The following is a 17,597-nucleotide window of genomic DNA, read 5'->3' on the forward strand; positions in this document are numbered from 1 at the left end:
TTACAAATTTTGTAGAAGCGTCGGCCGCCTTTCAAATGTGAGCAGTCCAACCCAAGTCTTAGCAAAAGATTCCCTCAAGATTATCTCTGCTCGAATGCAGTCAAAAGTGGGCTGGATGCAGTTACAGGAGATGTACGATTGGTGTGCATGGACGGTGGCAGGATGTAGCACGAGCCATGCCATGATCTATCTACAGAGTCCATGACATGCCTCTACATGCCCTAGGTCGGGGCTTACACTAGTTACTAGTACGTGGAAGGCTTACACTAGTTACTAGTACGTGGAACGTGGGAGCCTACACACACAGTAGCCACACACAACTGCTACACCCGAGTGGTGTAAACTTGTAATGCATGCACATGGATCCTGTACAAGAATTTGATTGCATTTACTTGCGCGGGCTGGACAAAAGGGTATTGATTATGTCTCTTCTTGTTTACAAGTTCTTAGTTGAGAACAATGCAAGAAGAGCAGATCATTTCACCCTAACAATGCTGGTAACCTTTCGTAACCTCTCTGGTACAGGAAGCCATGGGGAGTTTGCATGTCAGCAGAGAATACAACTCGTTTACATGTTTTAAGTCCAAGAATTCCGACACGAATTTGGCCCCAAACATTCCAAATCAACTACTCCCTCCGTTCCGAATTACTTGTCTTAGATTTGTCTAGATACGGAGGTATCTAGCACTAAAATGAGTCTAGATACATCCGTATCTAGACAAATCCAAGACAAGTAATTTGGAACGGAGGGAGTAATACACAAGATATGGTTCAGAAAATAAGAAGACTTTACACAGAAGGGGGGCCATTATGCATCACATGTCGCCTGTACAAGAAATGCTCCAGCAATATGTAAAAAAGCATATGTATATGGCAGAAAACGGTATGATCTACTGAACAATACACAGCTTTGAAATGGATTTGTGATATATGTGTGTGAACGACGAAACAAATGGTGGGAGATACAAGCATATCACAAAAATAATAAAAATAATACAATGTCTCTGGGCCAAGTGGAAAAATTGCAAAAAAAATCTAGAAGTCCAACTCTACACAAGAGATGAAAAAAGATTTAAGGAAAAAGAATTAGCAAACAACAACAGTGGAAACGCTTAACTTGCAGCTTATAAGAATTACCATAGATACAGGATATGTATTTATATATGACAAGCTAGCAGTGTCCGCGTACCATCCGTGAAAATTTGATATCTTTACCTACTTCCAGAAGAAATTTTATACAATCCAGCTCTGGTGCTTGAGGGTCACCTTAGCCTAGCATCGCCTCCTTTGCTCCGGAATGTCGACAGGGAGAAGAATGAACGTGGTGCTGCAATTTTGGCGTGAAGATAGCTTTAGACTTTTGGCAAAGATTACCAATGACAGAACAAGAAACAATAATTATTGATAAAGATGAACAGTGGGTTATGTTCAAATTGAGCAGCTTAACATAAGAATATACTACACGTGTCAAAAAAAACATAAGAATATACTACATGTCTAGACATTTGTATACCTTTAATTGAGCTACCAGTCAGTTGATCCTCCCTCAGTCTAAAATTTGCAGGGGGGGTTGGAATGGAGCTGCGCAGCGATTGTTCTGCAAATTCAGATCTTAAGTAACCAGAATATGCAGAAAAGAAATGAAGAGCAAAATAAAACAGAAACTGAAGCCTGAAAGACACGTACAGCTTAAGACTCAAAAGTCAGAAGTCTAAGCAAATATCCACTAATGTAAATGTATCATTCCCATACACAACTCTTTCAATACTGCATGCACATGATCTAGGAAGGCCCTATTTTTGGATTCTAGTTTTGGGTCCACCCATGTCACTGAGAAGCAGAACTTCATCCCATATGTCAGTATCATAAAGAAAATAGGGAGTTGAAATTGGGGAGAACATAAATGTGATCAGTGCAAAAAGGTGAGTGAACGAGGGGATTTAATATTTGTTACCAAAAAAACTGTGCTGCAAACGATACGTTCATGTCAAGAGATAGAAACAATTGATTCCAAGGTTAGTATATGTGACATGTAAAGAGAGGATATGAGCACCGTCACTTTAATTTATCTGGTTATAATACTGAATCCAACATCTGGAGTTCTTAAATAAGCTGAAGATAGTGTGAGTCAACTTGCACACAAATAGTTTGACTTCACACAAAGTGTCATTTGCTTTTATCTGGAAACATGAAGGACCCTGAAAGACACTTGTACTAAAATGAAGGCTTACCCTATTGGTTTTATTCTGATCTAAGTATGGAAAGAAGCGTTGGAAAGTATGAGTTGTTGCCAATAAAAGGTGGGTCTAGTTGTCATGGGGGACAAGCGTAATCTAGGTCATGACACTATACTTCAAATGGGTTAAAGCATACGATGCAATAAATACTCGAAGATATGATACTTGAAATAGCATGCATAGAGGATTATACAAAGAAAATACCTTGTTCAGTCAAAACCTCGTTCTCAACAAAACCATCATATGAAGAAAGATAGCCCATTCTTGACTTTCTGAAATCATCAGAGGATCCTATTGCCAGATCCCGGCCATCTTCCATATCATCGTCACATTCTGAGGCAGTTGAAGCAGAAACCCAGTCATTTACTAAACCATCACCCCTATTCTTCCTCCCAAATTTCAGCAGCTTCTTAAACCCTTTTGGGACATCTTTACGTGGCTGTTGAGATGCATTGGCACCACCAAAAGGCATCTGAGCGCTGCCCCACTTTTTTCTCATCCGGGAAACATCAGCATCTGTTATTTGATCCAGCGAATGAGAGTTCCATGGTGATGGACTGCCGGTTGGTGAATCGACAAAAGCATCACCATCCGAGGTATCATTTGCATAAGGCAATAGGTGTGGATGATGCGAGCTCCAGGGGGCTGGTAATTCACCAGGTAAATCATGCATGTTTCTTGCAAAAGCATTGAACTTGGTACTGGATGCTTCCCGTGGAAAAGAAACATCGCCATTTTCTGATCCTGGATCGTCTGAATTTCCAAAATCCTGACTCAGTTTTGGAGTCTCACTGTCTGAATCAGCAGGAAAATCACTTTCCCTGAGATTCTCTTCAATGCTTTCGTATTCTTCATCTTTGGCATCATCTGGGGAATCCTCTTGCTGATCTGGAAAATCATCATCTTCATCCTGTAAGACACTTGCAAACATTGGTTGTCGAAATCCGGTTATACCGACAACAGGGTGAGTCCCATTGTCTTTCCTAATAAACGACTTCGGTACACCAGATTTATGGGTGTTACTAGAAATTCCTGAGGGAGCACAGTTGTAAATATCCCTGTTCACTGATGAAGTGTCCCTTAATTCACTAGCATTTAAGTCTTTTCTCATAGACTGTGACCCCCTTGATTGATCTTGATTCAAAATACTCTTTGACTCTTCAATTATGCTCTTACTACGGGAAAAACCTTTTGGCTGAGCCCTTGCAGTAGCTCTGCTATGACCAGCTGATGGCTTTGTATTTTCCTTTCTGAAGTCGGAGAAATTGGGAACTGACTGTGCAAGAGGATTTTCTGGTGGGTTCCTGCGATTTGCATAACCAGGTCTTACAGCTCTTGACGAATGTTTATGACTATGGACAGGATCAATGGATTTCTTTTGTGTGTAAGCTACTTTGTTTGAAAAATGCTTCCTGGAATCAGCACTCCTGGAAGAACAATCACCAGATAGGTAGTCACTGTTCATTTCATCTTCTACCAGGAAAGAATCTGCCCCCTGGAAAAGGCAAATATAACAAATTATTAACAAGCAAAATCCACAAGTGCGCATCATTGCAAGTTGCAATATGTCAAATGATTGCAGCATTCATTCTACATCTATACTTGCTGAAAAACATACTTTCAGTACTTCGCAGAAAAACTAAACTAGCCTTTTACCTTTAGTAGAAAAAAAAAACAGAGTACAGCATTTGGGGTATACGCTAGCATTACAAAATAACAGAATTTCTTAATTACTATTTTCTGTTGAAGAAGTACAGCACTAATCCATGTAGAATCCAATACCTGATCCTTATTTCGTGAAACTGATTGTAAAGCAGATCGAGAGAATTTGGCCCGCATCTCAGCCTTGCTCCTTTCTAGACTTTCATGCATTGCCTTTAATATTGCTTCCTTCTCTTCTTTCTGCAGCTTCCAATCCTCCTTTAGTTTTGCATCCCTCTTCTGCATATATTGATCATAAAATTTTCCCCGTGACTCTTCTAGGCTAAGCATCCCAAGTTTTTCTGGTGTGCTGTTGTTATACCCTTCGTTGTCCACTATCTTCAGAAGCTCATTGGCATCAAAGTTGTTACTCTCCATCACAGTTTGCTTCATACAAATCTTCTCTGGAAGAACCTGTGTAGGCTTTACCTCACTTAACCTAGGTGTGTCATCAACCTGTGCATCTGTAGACTTTCCTCTCCTGGAAGTGGTTAGCTTGTGTGCAGCAAATAGTTTCTCCAACTCATTGGCCTTCATTTGCAGTTCATCATGCCGATCTTGATTCCCCTTCGCCAGTTTCGTCGCCCTAGTCTGCTCCAAGGGAATAGCATTTGCATCATTTACTGGTTTAACTTTACCTCCCAGCAAACTCAATTCCTGCTCAGCATTAGATGATTGTCTGCTCAAATTTGATCCCTGGCGACTAGAATAATCCGATTGAGGCAGTATTTCAGACCCAACAGCAACCTTTCTCCGCACATCCTCTACCTTCCGTGGTAGACTTTTCCGCCGCGAGCTAGCATCATGAACTTCAGATTCTGTAGAGCCAGCTTCGTCCCTACCAGATGAACCCCTAACATTAGTGCGGGAATTGGATGTGGCTTTTGATTTGAGATCGACACCACTTGACACTTTCCCAACTGATCGAAAGGATCGATCCTTCTTCACAACCGCGTCTGCTCCAGCATGCATCTCTTTTGAACGAAGGCGAGAACCTCTACTATCTTTACGTCCAATCTGTTCACTTGCAACTGGTACTTCATGAGCAACAGGAGTTATTTCCTTATCTATCTGGACATGATCCTCTGACGATGGACTAGTTAAACTACCATAATGTTTCGGGAAAGCTTCCGCAGCTGGCCTTGAAGATGTTTTTTGTCGGTTTTGAGTGGAAACATTTGAAGCAACATGCTCTGACAACCTTGTGTCACCTTGTCCTTGGTTAACTCCCTGCTCCTTGTCAAAGGATAACTCACTCTCAGTACTAGAGGCTATAGCCATGTCATCTACCGAACAAGACCCAGTCTGCTTTTCAGGAGCCTCGGTAACAATGGCTGATAATGAGGGTGGAGATGTAGTATTAAAGGTTGAGGATGAAGAAGCATTTGTAGTGGTAGAATCCTTGGACTCGTCACCATCCTTTTGACGTGACCAAGATTGAGATGTGTCTGGATTCTTCACCGCACTAGCATCCTTATCAGCTCTTACTTTTGAACTGGCCTCCAGATAGGCAGATGTTGGTGTCCCAGCTGGAGTTCCATTTTCACTTTTGTCATTACAGCCACTGTTATCATTGTTACCCAGATCAATGCTCATGTCACTGACACTGCTCCACCTCCTTACCAACTTGTCCATGGACGCAACAGAAGGCACCCTGCGGTGCTCACCTTTCACTGGAACCACCTTAGCAGTACCTGCAGAGTTGCTGTTACCAGAAGTTGAAGTTTGCTCCTTTTGCTTATTCTCAAACATGCTTATTCTATCTTGCACACTCAAACGCCTCGAAAGCTCTTTAGCAGGAGCAGGAGGAGCATCAGTTTCGTTTTCTTGTTTATCTACTGTCTGCTGGATGGTTGGCTTGGATTGCTGTTCAGCGCTCGATCCTGATGGAACATCAACTGAATGTTGGCTGTTGCCTAATCTATCGATATAAGGGACACTACCACAACTTGTAGATCTATTGCTGGATCCACCATGATCAGCCTGTGGCTCATCTATAGACATGTCTGAACTGCAGGAGTCACGAAGATCCCCATCTTCGAAGCTCTTCCAGTGTGATGAAGGTGCTGGGGGTGAATGCTGAGGATTGATGTCTGGACGACGCTGGCAAAGTGACATGTATTTGTTGCATGCTTCGCTGGATATAAGAAGTTCAAGTTGTCATATGTATCTAAACATCATTCATCAAGAAAGGCAACAAAGGACCATAATAAAACAACGACCGTGACAGAAGATACCATATCTCAATGCACAATGCTATATCATGCAGAGAATGAATTGTAAAGCTGAACTTCTCATCATGCTCGAATTAAACATGACCCACCCTCCTAATTCCTAAAGAACCTTCTCTGCAAACTTTTCCCAATTTCCAGAATGATAACTTTAGGGTGCTTGAATTATTTCCTAAACTTGAGTTCTAAAGTTTCTAAGTTTACAGCTTCCACCATCTAGCATCTCAATTTGTTAATTATGCCATATTAATCAACATAAAACTAAGTTGACGTGTATTATAATGGCATTTGATAAAAAAGATGATAAACTTTCTCTTTACAGCTGCCTGTTATTTTATATCCTCAATTAGATCTACTTGAGCACATTAGTCTACTGCTGATGGGGACTCACTTGTGCTAGATCTGTAGATCAACTTTTGGATATACCAAAATAGCTTTGTGGCTAATGGATTGTGCCTTAATGGGATATGCTTACTGGATAAGCTGTTAGCTGTAATTTTGGACTACATAACGCTCACCACCAAAACTTTCAAGTAATACCCGTGCGCATATATGATTATAAGTTTATAACTGAATTATGGGCTTGACAAGCTTCAATCATACCTCAGCCTGCTGGCACCAAAGTGGTCCGCAAAATGGAGAAGCTCAGAGACACTGTCATGGTTGAACCCTGCGGACGATGCCCGGGCACAAGACGTTACAAGGTCTTGTTTAAGTGCACTTAAACGGACATCGATTGCTCTAAGAAGCTCCTTCCTGCACAAAAATTAACCAGGGCATAAATTATGGATGGTTAAGATATTTCAGCTTGCATTAAAAGGGTGAAACTGTAAATTACTTGATATCACAACACAGTCTATGGACAACAATTATGTTCAAGTAAGATGTCTTATCTATCAAAAACTCATACCACATTGCAATGCCACATGAATGCATATCAATCATTCTAATTTAGTAAGAAGTAGATTGAGTCTTGTATATAATATATAAATAAACAAAAGTGTAAGAAAAAAATGATATCCATGGTCTTCCAGTCAATAACATTTCGTCAAACTAATAACAAGTAATCCTTACATAAGCACCATAGACCAATTAAAGGAGAGGCAGTTTGTTTCACTCAAAGCTCCCAAAAAAGGAAGGCGGAAATATAACCACGGAAAGTGCATGAGCTGTAATCACGGAATAAATATAGAATTAAACATCCAGGATAAAGGAATTAACTTCATACGGTATTATCGTCCACAGGCTACAAACATCTGCACTCAGAATTTTTGCTAGAGGTATATAAAGCAGCTAACATGATGGGAACATCAATTCCACAATAATTATATGGAGTATAAACCACAACATGTGCAAGACTTGGCAAAAGACTAAGTTGACATGTTTCATCTCTATATTGATCTACTCAACAAAGTACAAACTACAAACTAATCGTGAATAGAACCAATTTTATCTGGCAAAGGAGGTAAATGAGATGCAATTGAAATAAGAGGTGGGCTTACTTTGTAATGTCTGCAGCTGCTGCTGAGGCTTCAGCTGACAAGCACAAAAAGAGTTTACATAAATTATATCCAGAAGCATCGCATACAGCCATACATGACTATAATAATGCCACATTTATCTAATGTGTTACCTTATTAATGGAGGTTCATGTTAATATGTGATGAATAATATAGATATAGTGGCATCAATGTATCTAGCATTAATCAATGGTCCCTAAATTCTTAATGCAAGCCAATTCAACAAGAGAGCGATCTCTTGCTCCTGGATTTTATCAGCTCCCATTGAGTAACTCCAGTTAAGATGGACTCGGTTTCCCATGATGAACGAGTGTTAATGAACTGTATGAGGTATGAAAAGACACAAGACATTAGGGCATACCAGCTGCACCCGGAGTAGCACCTACAGCAGTCTGCATAAAGAATTGCCAATTTTAGACGAATGATAAGACTATATAACATGCTGAAAGAACTGCTTGATAGTTGATACTTACTCCCTGTGCCGCGTAAATCTTCCTAGCCCCTTCTAGCTGCGACATTTCTGCATCAAATGTATTCGCCATCTCCAGCACCTCGGGCGTGCTCACGAAGCGCACGAACCTTCAAGCACAAAGGAACCAAGCAAGCACCTATCAGAATCCAATCTCTTCGACAATCGACAGACCACCGACCCGAGCACCGCCGCATAAGCCATATCAGCAAACCTCTCGAGGGTGCCCTTGCTGAACCACGCGGCGCGCCGGTCCAGCTGCAGCCGGATGGCCGGCTGCGGCGGTTGGGCCGCCGCCTGCTCCTCCGCGGCGCGCAGGTGGGTCACGAACGGCTTCACCGACCCCGACGCGATCTTCTCCGTTCGCCCACTGCCGGACACCACGAGCTCGCACCTGCGCAGACACTCAAAAGTCAGCCAGTCACCCTCAGCCCACGCGAGCCGCAACGAAAGGCCGAGACATCCCCTTCCTGGTGTCCCGCTTCCTCACCTGGAGCGGCGGGGCGAGAGCTGGAAGAGCGCGTAGTCGAGCGGCGCGTCGGGCTCCATGGCGCCGCTGCGGCCGGCGAGAGGTCGGATCTGGTGGATCGCGGACGAGACCCGCCCCACGCCCCTCCGCCTCCGACGGGGCCGCCCCCGGTAAACGCCGGGGGAGACGGCGAGCCGCGCAATGCAGCTCCCGCGGCGACGAGATCGTGCGGCGGCGGCGGCGGCCCGGATCTCGGCCGCGCGCTGCCGAATCCGATAACGTGCGCCCTACTGCGCTGTGGGGGAGGGAGAGCGGAGTGGAGGGGCAGAGGACTAGAGAGAGAGCTCTGCTGGTTTGGTGGAGCTGGAGACTGGTACTGCCCTCTCTCTCTCTCTCTCCGTGAGAAATGCGGGAGGAAAAACGGACGAAGGTGAAACCGGAAACTTCCGGGGGCGTTTGGGGGAGATTACCGGTCTTAATCCGGAGTTTTGGCGGAGCTTAGGCGTGATTAAGAGAGATTACGAGAGATTGTTGCTTTTGTTTTCATTTTCCTTTTTCTATTATCCTTTTTTTTTGCTTTATTATGCGGCGCTGGCTGGCTTTTCGGGATAACAACGGCTTTGAGTGGACTGTTGGTGTGGATCTGACCGATTTGCCCCTCAACAGAAAACGAAACTGGGGGAGTCGCTCTGTTTTTGAATTTTGGAGGAGGGATTTTTCGAAAAGGATCACTCTCATTGCTGCTGACAGGATGATGGTGGGTGTGTTGCTTTTATCATAATTATTGAAAATGTACTGCAAGTACCATTTTTTCCTGTTTTGTCAATTTGCAATCCCAATCACCACCAATCTTCGCGCGGCAACTGGAAATAAACGTTATTTCCTACCAATATCTTTCGGGTCAGCGAGTCAGTAGTACGATATGGTCATGTTGTTTTTTTTATATTCTTTTTTGCATGAAAACTAGTACTGCGATGTAGCCAGCCATGATGAAATCGTTTGGTTGCAGCAAGGGCAATGAAAGATTTGCTACATAAGTTTGGTCTACGTTTACATATCTTGATTTTCTGATTAATTGCTGCATTACGCATTTTGGCGTTGATATATTAGTTTGGTTTAGGTTTACGTATCTTGATTTGTGATTAGTTGCTGCATTACGCATTTCGCGTTGATTACAAGTAGTTTGGTTTACGTTTACATATCTTGATTTTTGATTAGTTGCTGCATTACGCATTGCGCGTTGATGCACGGGTTGGAGTTCACTTTTTGAACGCCCATGCTATGCCTAGGGCGCGACTCGCAAGGGGTATTATTGGTTCGGCACAGTGAACAGTGGTTAAGCGCCTCGATATTTCTAGTCTATTCGTTCTATAGGATCAGGGAGCCTCGAGAGGTCAAGAGCTCGACAAGGACATCTCTTTATATATATAGAAAGGATTTATCATTAATTTATGCAGCTCTCAGATGGCGTCTGTCTAGTTATAGCACGGCATTATTATAGTCATGCATGCATAGCTGATACAAATAAATGAGGAAGAACCAGCTCCCGATTTTCCTTTTATATCTTCTCATCATTTTACCTAAGCTGATCTTTCAAGCATTATTTTAGCCCAAACTAGATGTGAAAACGATCTACTCTAGGTCTAAATGTTCACCGACATCTTCCTTGCTACTGAAAAATGAGTGGGCCAAGAAAAGAAAATCACATGCAAACTGTACGGTATCTCAAATAACAAAGATATGAGCAGGAGATTATCAAATCGAGGTAATACCAACTCAACGTGTTGCAATTCACCATTTTGCGATGAAAACAACTCGAGAATTGATAGATTTGCAAGCAGTGCCTTGTCTACAACAATAAGCATCCGACTTTATGCATTAGCAAGACCAGAGTATATCACGAAGGATAGTATCAAGTTGGCCGAGACTTTTTCGAAACACTCAGAAGAAAAATGTACGCTTTGTTTCTCTCACCTCGCGAGCACTCACCAAAAGCCCGGGTATGCTTTAAGTATAAGTAATTATGTGTTCAAAAAAATATAAGTAACTATGTTTTTCCAGGGGTCAACAGTAGAGCAAATTATCTACATATAAACATTTAAATATGCATCATTAGATATATCATAGACATATTTTCATGTTTAATAGATACAAGATGGCCCAATTTTTCAATGAGATGGTATCACTTCCTTTGTCAATTTGTAATCCCAACCACCAATCTTGGTGCAACAACTGGAAATAATCGCTACTAACATATCTTTCAGCGCCAACAAGTCACTATGATGTGACGTGAGGCACAGATCTCGTTCTCTCCTCCGACCTCTCTCCTCCGAGGCGGCGGCGCCGCGCCGCCCCCGGGGAGTCACCGTCCACATCGCCCTCAGCCCTCCCCCTCCATCGCCTCCCACTACCGCCGCCGTCGTTGAGGACGCCGCGGGGCGAAGCCCCTGTGGTGAGGCGGCCGTGGCGGCGCAGTCCTCGACCGGCGGTAACGCGTGGGGGCAGCGGCGTCCATCTCCCTCCTCCTCCAACGACAGTGCGCAGTGAAGGAAATATGCCCTAGAGGCAATAATAAAGTTGTTATTTATATTTCCTTATATCATGATAAATGTTTATTATTTATGCTAGAATTGTATTAACCGGAAACTTAGTATATGTATGAATACATAGACAAAATATAGTCTCTACTCCTAATGTCTGAGTTGGTTGAATAGTATCCACGGTTTATTTTCGTCCCACCACTTTCAACCGGGTTTTTTCGCTGTTTTTTCATCTCCGCTCCCACCACGCCACCGATTTATTTTTTCTTCACTATTTCCTTATAAACAAACACTTTCCTACCGTACAAAAAGTCACAGATCTTACTTTCCTAACTTACCCAATCAACCGATCCATCTCATCAATGCAATTTTGCTTTAGGAAACAAATAATGAATTTTAAGAAAACAAATAACGGACTTTAAGAAAACAAATCCAATTTACTAATCTTCTTTCTACTCCTTCCTACGCCTTTTGTTCGTATCCACCCTCCTTTTCCGCCCTGAATGATTTTTCCTTCCACGCATTTATTTTATCCAATTATACCTGTTTTCTTCCGTAAAGGAGTAGGTAAAGATTAGTTTGGAATAAAAAAGCCCTCGAGTTGGTCACCTATTCATTGGAGAAAACACTCATATTCATCGATCTGCTACTACTAATTTTACCCCTCTTGCGCCGCATGCACTGCCCCTTTCCCCACCTCGACCTCGTCGCCGACGACGCGATGCCGGAGGACATCGAGATGAACGACTCCGCCCAGGTCGCCCTTGCCGCCGCTCCTTTGGCCACCGATGCGCCCACGCCCGCGCCCGCTCTCTCCACCCTGTAGCATGAGTAGCCCGTCCCTCTCGCCCCCCAGCCCCCCCATCCCCCAAAATCCTAGCTCAGCTTCCGGCGTCGTGGGCGCTCAGCGGGCGGTAGCTCACGTGTGTTTGCCTCGCCATGCCTGCAGATCTGAAGGAGATCGCATCCATGGTCGAGGCAGGGTCGCTGACCAAGGAGGTCCGCCTGATCTCCCGCGCCGTCCGCCTCACCGTCGCCCCCCGCCGCTGCATCGCCGCCCCCGACGTCGTGGCCTTCCTTGCCTTCGCGCTGCCCCCTTCCTCCGAGGCCTTCACCCGCCTCTCCCCGCTCCTCCCCAAGGTATTTTTTTCTACCAACAACTTTAGAGCTCTCGTGATTTGTAATAAACACGCAATTATGCCTGACTCTGATGACAACGTCAAGGACATGAGCATCTAATGCTATGTTTGTTAATCTACATGTGTTACATGTGTCTTGGCTGCCGATTGACATGGTGCATCGTTCTGGATTTATAGGCCTTTTAGAAGTAAATGGGAACTCATAATCTAGGCCATTGTAGTAGAGTAACCCTATGTGGTGATGCAATGCGAGCCTTTAGATTTTCTAATTCAGTTCCACTGTTGAAGTTCGCGACAAAGCAGGTTCCTTCTGTTTTGACGATTAATTGGTAATTGACAGTCTTGGGTATCTCGTGTTATGTATGACTTTAGATCGTTCTGGATTACCTGGCTTATTAGAATTCATAATCTAGATCATTGCTGCAACCACAAAGCAACTGCTATCGTATGGTGATGCAGTACGAGCCTAGAGTAATTCCATATTTTGCAATTGAGTTTCACTATTGAACTTTATGTCGAACCAGGTTCCTTATGTTCTGATGCTTAATTGGTAATTGGCAATCTCATGCTTGGGTGCGTACGGGATTAGAACTTGCTTCTGTTTAATTCTGTACACGTCAATATTTTGAAACTGGAGTATTATCTTGCTCAGAGGTGATCGATATTCATACGGCGTTACCTCTTGTATGAAGATGGTAGTGAGATGAATGTTGATGCTGCAGCTCTAGCGGCTCAAGTTTCAATCAAGCATGGACTCCCGGAGATTGAAATATACTGCTACCTGCTTGTGTTGATTTTCCTTACAGATCACAAGAAATATGATGAGGTACGTCCAAGAATTTCCTCCACTGTGTCATCATTAGTGAAACATACCAATTTGATGTTCTCTTCATGTTAAAGCATGTGCAAACGCTAGCATTACTCGTTTGAAGAATCTCAACAGGAGGATTGTTGATGTTTTGGCTTCTAGGCTGTATTCATATTACTCATATGTCCATGAACTCACCAACAGCCTTGCTGAAATTTGTGGGTGAGTTATTATATCATAATTAATCTCTACTCCTAATGTCTCAGTTGATAGAATAGTCTCCATGTTTTTTTGTCATCCTATCACTTTCGTCCGGGTTTTTTCGTTCCCTCCCCCACCCCCACGCACGCACCCAAAAAAACACCCCGAACCACCGCTCCTCTCGATCGTCTCCCGTCTCCACCCGTCGCCCGCTGCCCTCGTATTTGAGGAGATGTGTGCGGACGATCACGTGTTGCGGCGGACGTTCAACTGCTACATGTGCTCGACGGCGGCCGTCGTGTCATCGGGTACGTACGTCCTTATACAACTTCTTTTGCACGAGTTCTACTCGCTTCTTGCGCATGTGCCCTGCCTGACTAACTTGCACTAAGTAGTTTTTTCTCATTTGGGGTTTTCTTTGCAGAGTGATTCCGGCTCTCAAGCTTGTCGAGGTACGCAATTTTGATGCTTTAGATATTTATCTGGGTAGTGTACATCTTAGCGTTGTGTATGTGTAGTCAGAAATATACTACCTGTTTTACTCACATGTTGTGTTTTGGTGTTTGGAATTCAGGCATGTACTCATTCATATTGTAATTGAACTCTGAATGAACTGGTCATGGTGTACGTTGTTGTCTCTAGGCCTACAAGTTCTGGCAATTTTCATGCAAGGAAATAACAGATACTAGTTTCCTTGAATTTGGTCAAGGCTTCATTTGCTTTGTGATATGAATATAGGCTTATGCCTGAAAAGTCACATGGAAGATGAGGTTACCCCTGCTGGATTTGAACTCTGTAACCAAACATTTATATTTACTTCATCGTCTTGAAATGTTGGCTATGCAATTTTTGGGGTAGAGGGATTGAGTTTCACTTTAACTTGTACTAACAGACATAAGGTGCGAATGTGGGAGAAGTAAAGGTTGCATCTGACATGAACGAGAGGAAATTCAGAGATGACTCGACGATCCGAAGCATTCTTATCGGTTCCAGGTGCCACACGCTTAACAATCTTCCTAATCATTCTACCATCATCGCTGATAAGTTAGTATAGCTTCCTTACAATTTTCTGGTCATCATGGGGGTACGAAACCATGGAGAAGCTATTGGAGAAGATAACACAGTTTCAACTTGGAATTCACAACAAACCTGGAAGCAACTGAGTACAATAGATAGGAGAGTTACAAGAGTTCATAATGACATGAAGAGAAAAAAATAGGAAACCATAGCTATAATATTTCCACGGTTTAGGATATTTGATTGTTCCCATCTAAATGTAGTTTTCTATTTTGTAGCTTCCCAGTATCAAAAATGATAGGTATCATATTTCATTTTGTTATTTCAGTGATCATTTTTTTCGTTTGTTCAATTTCTGAGTACCATTTATCTCCTTGCTTGAGTGATGTTCTGCTCTTTTCAAATATTAGCAGGTGCATGGATCATCTCTGATGGAATGCTTCAGGTTGCGACACAATGGTGACTCCCTTGACTTATCATATTTTAACACAACTGCATTAGCCATTTATAATCTTCTTCATTTTTTAACCATGATTTTTTAATTGGTTTCATAGATGAAATACTCCACATGGTTTGTCACGAGTTTTCCACATGGAGCAAAGGTAACATATGCCTACATGACATGTCTATCTATGGGATGTATAAAGGTTTGAACACCATGGCAATCTTGATCTTGTTCAGCAGCCAATGGCTCCTAATTCTGTGTCAATGGTTCTGCTCAGGATTTTGCATCAATGATGTCCATTGACGAAGTGGTTCCTGGAGGTAGAGAGGCTGGTGGAAGATGTTGTGTAGAGTGTCTCTGGATGGGGGTTCATCCGGCCGTCACTGCGGCTGGAGTTGTAGCGCCGGTACGTGGAGATCAACGGGAAGGTGGCTAACGCCTAGACCCAGTTCAGCCTCATGCATGGAGGACATGTACGTACTAACATAAACAAGATGACTAAGAGGTTCTCCACTCTTCAGCTCAAAGTGACGAAGGTGGAGGCGTTGTACGCCATGAAGTAGAACCACTCCTCCAACAAGTGAACTAGCTAATTTACATTGTATTCTTTTTATAGTTTATTCATGCCAAGTTCAAGGCCAGTCTGAACTCATTTCTGAAAGCAGTTTCTGAACTCTGAAATTGTGTGACCAATGCTGAAGCAATATTATGTGGCAACTCCTTTTACTGTTGATAATAATTCTATTCTCATTGACAGAAATAACTGGTCTAATTAGAAGATTAAGCACTAGTACTTTTTTAGTTGCTTATAAGGATTTTATTCGCATTGACAATAATTACTGGCTGACAATAATTAGATGATAATGAAGGCGAGAGAAGAGAGTATGCCTATCATCGATGAACATGATGTGCATCAATACATGGTATGACTTCTTCAAAGAACCATCTCGATCCTTCTTTTTTCTTCATATATGGCCAACCATTGAGATTGTGGTGTCGAAGGTCATCGGCGCTCGAGAATGGCATGATTTAGAGGGTTGGTCGGCGGCGGAGGTGATGACTCGGGTAGGGTGCGATGAGGTAGTGTGTGACAACACTTGCTATTAGTGGATGGCAGTGGGGAGGTTCCGTAGGTATAGGTAGGCGGGTCAATAGAGTGGGCAAAGAAAAGGTAGGCGGAGGGAGGAATAAGAATAGTAGTCGCACCAGGGGGTGTTGGCGGTGGAGGAAAGACAAGAGGTTAACAGTCTCAAATACGAGGGGGTGTTGGCGGTGGAGGAAAGACAAGAGGTTAATGGTCTCAAATGCGAGGTGCGGGAGATCGTGGGCACCAAATATGGTGGTAGGTTTTAGAGGGATGGCTAGCGTCGACGGAGGTGGTGACTCAAGCAAGGGGCGATGTGCGGCAACACTCGATGGTTGTAGGGTGGCAGGTGGTTAGGCAGGGAGAGGTGGGCGGGTCGACAGAGTGTTCGAATAAAAACATAGTGGTGACATGAGGAAGAAGAAGAACTGGAGGTGGGTCGTCCCTGGCTGAGAAGGGGCAGGGGATTAACGGATTTGAAGGCGCGCGGGGTACAAGACATCTTAGGTGGCGGAGGTTGTAGTGTTTAGAGGGGTATCCGACACAAAATGTTACAACATTTCTTTACAACATTTCATCGCATAAATAGAAGAAATTGGTGAAACTATGTTAGGAAAATCTATTTGGATTGAGAGATGAGGAAGAATGTAGTTCATGACGGTCACTTTCATCGTTTATGTACTGTCAACACAAGAAGACAGAGAGTGAGGGGTGCATGGGTGAAAGAGTGAGAGGTGTGGGTGCGGTGAGAGAGTGGCTGAGGTCAGGATAAGGCTGGGCAGGTAAGCTAAAAAAATTGGATAGACAACATTTCTGATATTGTGCGAGAATTTCATAAGCGCATCAAGTAGATTTTAATTTGTAACACATTTTTGGTTAGATAATTGTATTATATTTATACATCAACAAATTACCTTTTTAATCAATTTACATTGCAAATAAAGTGGACTTCAATTATTACCCAATTGTGTCGTGCTATCTTTTATCTACATGAGAAAATTAACATGCATTATGTTTACATATCTTCAGTAAAATGTTTCAAAAGCCCGTGGCAATGCACATGCATTCTACTAGTGTCCCTAGTATGCCTCTACTTGACTAGCTCGTTAATAAAATATGGTTATGTTTCCTAACCATAAACATATGTTGTCATTTGATGAACGGGATCACATCAGTAGGAGAATGATGTGATGGACAAGACCCATCCGTTAGCTTAGCATATGATCGTTACAGTTTCATTGCTACTGCTTTCTTCATGACTTATACATGTTCCTCAGACTATGAGATTATGCAACTCCCGAATACCGGAGGAACACCTTGTGTGCTATCAAACGTCACAACGTAACTGGGTGATTATAAAGATGCTCTACAGGTGTCTCTGAAGGTGTTTGTTGGGTTGGCATAGATCTAGAATAGGATTTGTCACTCTGTGTGTCAGAGAGGTGTCTCTGGGCCCTCTCGGTAATGCTCATCACTATAATCCTTGCAAGCAATGTGACTAATGAGTTAGTTGCAGGATGAAGCATTACAGAACGAGTAAAGAGACTTGCCGGGTAACGAGATTGGACTAGGTATAATGATTCCGATGATCGATTCTCGGGCAAGTAACATAAAGATGACAAAGGGAACAACGTATGTTGTTATGCGGTTTGACCGATAAAGATCTTCTTAGAATATGTAGAAGCCAATATGAGCATCCAGGTTCCGCTATTGGTTATTGATCGGAGATGTGTCTT

The 17,597-nt window shown here is 43.0% G+C and overlaps 1 protein-coding gene across 1 annotated transcript; it reads right to left on the reverse strand.

The window, feature by feature from the left end:
- Positions 1 to 905: 905 nt before the first annotated feature.
- On the reverse strand, positions 906 to 8,976 carry LOC119362984. The gene is made up of 10 exons (XM_037628274.1): positions 8,649 to 8,976; positions 8,373 to 8,552; positions 8,163 to 8,268; positions 8,051 to 8,081; positions 7,672 to 7,705; positions 6,773 to 6,925; positions 4,020 to 6,075; positions 2,442 to 3,732; positions 1,514 to 1,597; positions 906 to 1,327 (listed from the first exon to the last, which is right to left on the reverse strand). The coding sequence occupies exons 1-10, from the start codon at positions 8,705 to 8,707 to the stop codon at positions 1,263 to 1,265; spliced, it is 4,059 nt and encodes a 1,352-aa protein (XP_037484171.1). The 5' UTR covers positions 8,708 to 8,976; the 3' UTR covers positions 906 to 1,262.
- Positions 8,977 to 17,597: the final 8,621 nt, after the last annotated feature.

The sequence above is a fragment of the Triticum dicoccoides genome, chromosome 2B (assembly GCF_002162155.2).
Source record: "Triticum dicoccoides isolate Atlit2015 ecotype Zavitan chromosome 2B, WEW_v2.0, whole genome shotgun sequence".
Lineage (NCBI taxonomy): Eukaryota > Viridiplantae > Streptophyta > Magnoliopsida > Poales > Poaceae > Triticum > Triticum dicoccoides.